General features: G+C 35.1%; 1 protein-coding gene across 1 annotated transcript; it reads left to right on the forward strand.

The window, feature by feature from the left end:
- The first annotated feature begins 2,315 nt into the window (after nt 1–2,315).
- Nucleotides 2,316–3,275, forward strand: LOC101413046 (olfactory receptor 4C15). The gene has a single exon (XM_012531159.4). The coding sequence runs from the start codon at nt 2,316–2,318 to the stop codon at nt 3,273–3,275; it is 960 nt and encodes a 319-aa protein (XP_012386613.4).
- The last annotated feature ends 717 nt before the right edge of the window (nt 3,276–3,992 follow it).

The raw sequence follows: 3,992 nt of genomic DNA on the forward strand, positions 1-3,992 counted from the left end.
AGAGTTCATATTCTTATGAATTTCATTTCTTTGTCTCTCCTGTTCTGATTCTAGGCTAAGTTGATCATCACTGGATTATATGTTTATATTTCTTGCATTTTAATAAAGGATTGATATTTGACCCAATGGCCTTATTAAATTTGTTTTACACTTTTGTTTTCTGGGTGAAAGCTTGTAGTTGGATATGTAGTTTATAATTTTAGAACATTTCTCAAATACAAAGTATTCTAGGGACATAATGGAAGTGGAGAATTGGTTGTTTTAAAGCAAGCAAATAGATATGCATTGACAGAAACAATTGCATATTTATTAGTTCAATTTAGCATTGTCAATTATTTTTATTCTAAGTCACATTTATAAAAATCATGTAATTAATATATTTAATAAATCCCACTACTGTAATTTATTAACATCATATAATTAATAAATTGCACTAAATCTCACTATGCTTTTATTCTTCTACTTAGCAAAAATATAATTATATAAGCTATTTAAATGGTAAATTTTTGTTTTTGTACAGAGGATGGCGCAATCCTTCAAAGCTGGGAAAACAAAGTGAAAATGGAAGTAATTATTTGCATGACTCATGGAAAAACTTCCTTTGTATGCAACAGCTGATATTTTAAGTGAAAGGGTAATAACTTCAATTTGTAAGAGCACTGATTTATATAAAATTTTATCACATTTTAAACTTTGAACTTCATAATCCTATAAGATTAACATTTATGCTAATTTATGAATGTCTGTACTTTACAATAGTCATGTAAACTGGAAACATATGCTTTGGTGAGTTGTATTAGATCAGTTTGGGCTTCATTATAAAAATAATTTGCAAATAACATACTCTTAAAGCTCTGGTCAACATGTCGACATGTTTGTTCTCCTTACTTATGTAGTTGTTGCCAATTTTTATACACAGGTGATGGGGTTATTACCTTCTGATTCTAAATCATTTGCTGTTTCCTTCACCAAGTTGCCTCCTTCATAAATGACAAAAGGAATCAGAAGCCTTTAACCTTTAGAGTTGAGTAGAGATGGTTGAAAACAAACATTCTCACCCTTTCCTCTTGATCCAGTGGAAGGAACTTGGTATTGGAGCCAGAGGTTATATGTTCAAATACCAGATCCATCATCTGTTATTTATTTAACTTTAACCTCATACATTGGTTTGCTACCAGTAAAATGTAGATAATATGATCTACCATGAATTATTTCCTAGACAGAAACACTGAGCAATTGCTTAACTTGCGTTATTGGTTATCATGACAGCACTGTGAGGTGTGGTTAATTTTACAAGTTTCAGTTCCCATTATTAAATGATGGATGAAAACAAAAACAACCAAATATTTAAGGTATACTTGTTATTTGTGACACTTAAAGCTAAGCATTTTCCCATGCATCTTTCTCTATGATAAGGGATAAATCAGCTCATTTAAGTCATCAGTTTAAAATGACTTAAAGGCCCAATTAAGTTAAAAGTTTTAAAGAAATATTTGGGACAGTAGATCTGATTTCCAAGTGCCTCTTTTGTTACATGTTATTTCTTCTTCTATTTGTAGATAATGCTGTCTCCTAATCAGTGGTGAAAGAATTAGATGTGAAAATCACTTCTGCTCCTATTCAATCTTAATGGCAGGCATCACTAATAAATTGCAGACCTTCCTTCCTCAGTTCAAGGATGTGACTTCAGAATTCTCTCAACAATTCACTTCAGGAAGCTTCTACTAAATAGGCAGAGTTGGCATTTGAGACAAAAACTATTTGTAACCCAACCAAATATGACTCTTTCCCTTCCCCCATAAGGTAATTCTAGCTATTTTCAAGTATTTAATATCTTATCTCCATCCCAATTCTGCTTAACCTCTCACTATCACCTACAATAATGTTTGTGATCTTTTTTTTTATATACAATGTGAATCTTTATTGAAATTCCTCTACCCTTGAGCACACTTTATTCCCCAAGGTAACCATTTATAAGAGTTTGAAGTGAAACCAAACTCAGCATGTAAATGTGCTGCCTTCCCCCCAGCATGGGACATGACTCCTGGGGATGAGCCTCCCTGGTGCCGAGGGATTACTACCAAGTACCAGCTGATGATGTTAACTAGAAAATGACCTTGAATAAAAGGGTCAACTCAGTCATGTTTGTGATCTTAATGACCAAAGAAGCACATAAAGTAATGTTGCATACAGATTCACCAAACATGCTGATGACTATGATAATACCATAAACTAGTATGAGAAGAATTTCTCTTTCTCATAATTGCAGATTCTACCTGCTCCTTTTGGTAGCTTTCATCTTTTCCTCTGAAATCATGCAAAACCAAAGCTTTGTAACTGAGTTCACCCTCCTGGGGCTTTCTCAGAATCCAAATATTCAGAAAATAATATTTGTTGTGTTTTTGTTGGGCTACATTGTGACTCTTGGGGCAAACTTACTAATTGTAGTAACCATTGTCATCAGTCCAGCACTCCTGGGATCTCCCATGTACTTCTTTCTGGCTTTCCTATCCTTCCTGGATGCATGTTTCTCCTCTGTCATTGCCCCAAAGATGATTGTGGACTCCCTCTATGAGAGGAAAACCATTTCCTTCCAGGGCTGCATGATCCAGCTCTTTGCTGAACATTTCTTTGCTGGGGTAGAGGTGATTGTGCTCACAGCTATGGCCTATGACCGTTATGTGGCCATTTGCAAGCCCTTGCACTACCTTTCTATCATGAACAGGAAGCTCTGTGGCATTCTAATGGGTTTAGCCTGGACAGGGGGTTTCCTGCATTCTGTGATACAAATTCTTTTTACTTTCCAGCTGCCTTTCTGTGGTCCCAATGTCATTGATCACTTCATGTGCGACTTGTACCCATTGTTGGAGCTTGCCTGCACTGACACTCACATTCTTGGCCTTTTGGTGGTCGCCAACAGTGGGTTTATCTGCATTATAAACTTCTCCTTCTTGCTTTTCTCCTATGGTGTCATCTTGCTGTCTTTGAGGACCCACAGTTTTGAAGGGCAACGGAAAGCTCTCTCCACCTGTGGATCTCACATTGCTGTTGTGATTTTGTTCTTTGTCCCGTGTATTTTTGTGTATGCACGACCCCCATTTGCTTTCTCCTTTGACAAAATTGTGGCAATATTTTACACCATCCTAACACCTTTGCTCAATCCTTTGATTTATACTTTCAGGAATAAGGAAGTGAAAAATGCCATCAGGAAGGTGTGGAACAGACTGGTGAAAGACAGAAAAAATAAAACAATAAAATTTTCAAAACAAATTTAATTTAAGGAAAGAAATCAAAATGGCCTTATACAAAACCTTTGGGGAGAGAATAGACCTTAAGTAATATAATGTTATAGAAAAAGCATTAACCTGGGGGAGTCAGGAAATGATGTTAGTGCACTCAAACTATCAATTCTGAGTCAGAAACTCAGTATTCTTATGTGCAAAGTAAGAAAAGTTAAATTTTATGCTTGCTTAGAATTGCATAATCAAAATTAAAAACTATTAATCAGGAAAAGGAAACAAATTACCTATCAGACTGTTTGCTGCTCATACTGTACTTTGAAAAATGTTGAAGCTTTGTGGAAGAATACAAAAATATCTTAGAAGAACTTCCTCAAACTCACTTAAAATAAGAAATTGATTGTTTAGGACACTGATCTCAGTGAATATAAATGTAAAACAAACAGCCAGAGCTCAAGAAAGGCAGACTCAAGCCACCTCAAAACCTCAACTGTAGGTGTTCCTGTACCACATGACTCCATCATTTAACAAAACTCCATTCATATCTGGCTATAGAATCTGAGTAATCTGGCCAATTTCCTGACAAATAAACATGGTTGCTTCTGTCTTGCATAAGGATGAGTTCTTCTTGTTGTTAATTCAGAAGTATGTAATATTAATACATGCTATCATTAACCGGGTGGGTTGGGAGAAAGATACAACAAACGTAATATTTGAACTATAGTTAGTCATAATGTTTTGATGATGTTCTTT

Source organism: Dasypus novemcinctus, chromosome 24 (assembly GCF_030445035.2).
Source record: "Dasypus novemcinctus isolate mDasNov1 chromosome 24, mDasNov1.1.hap2, whole genome shotgun sequence".
NCBI lineage: Eukaryota > Metazoa > Chordata > Mammalia > Cingulata > Dasypodidae > Dasypus > Dasypus novemcinctus.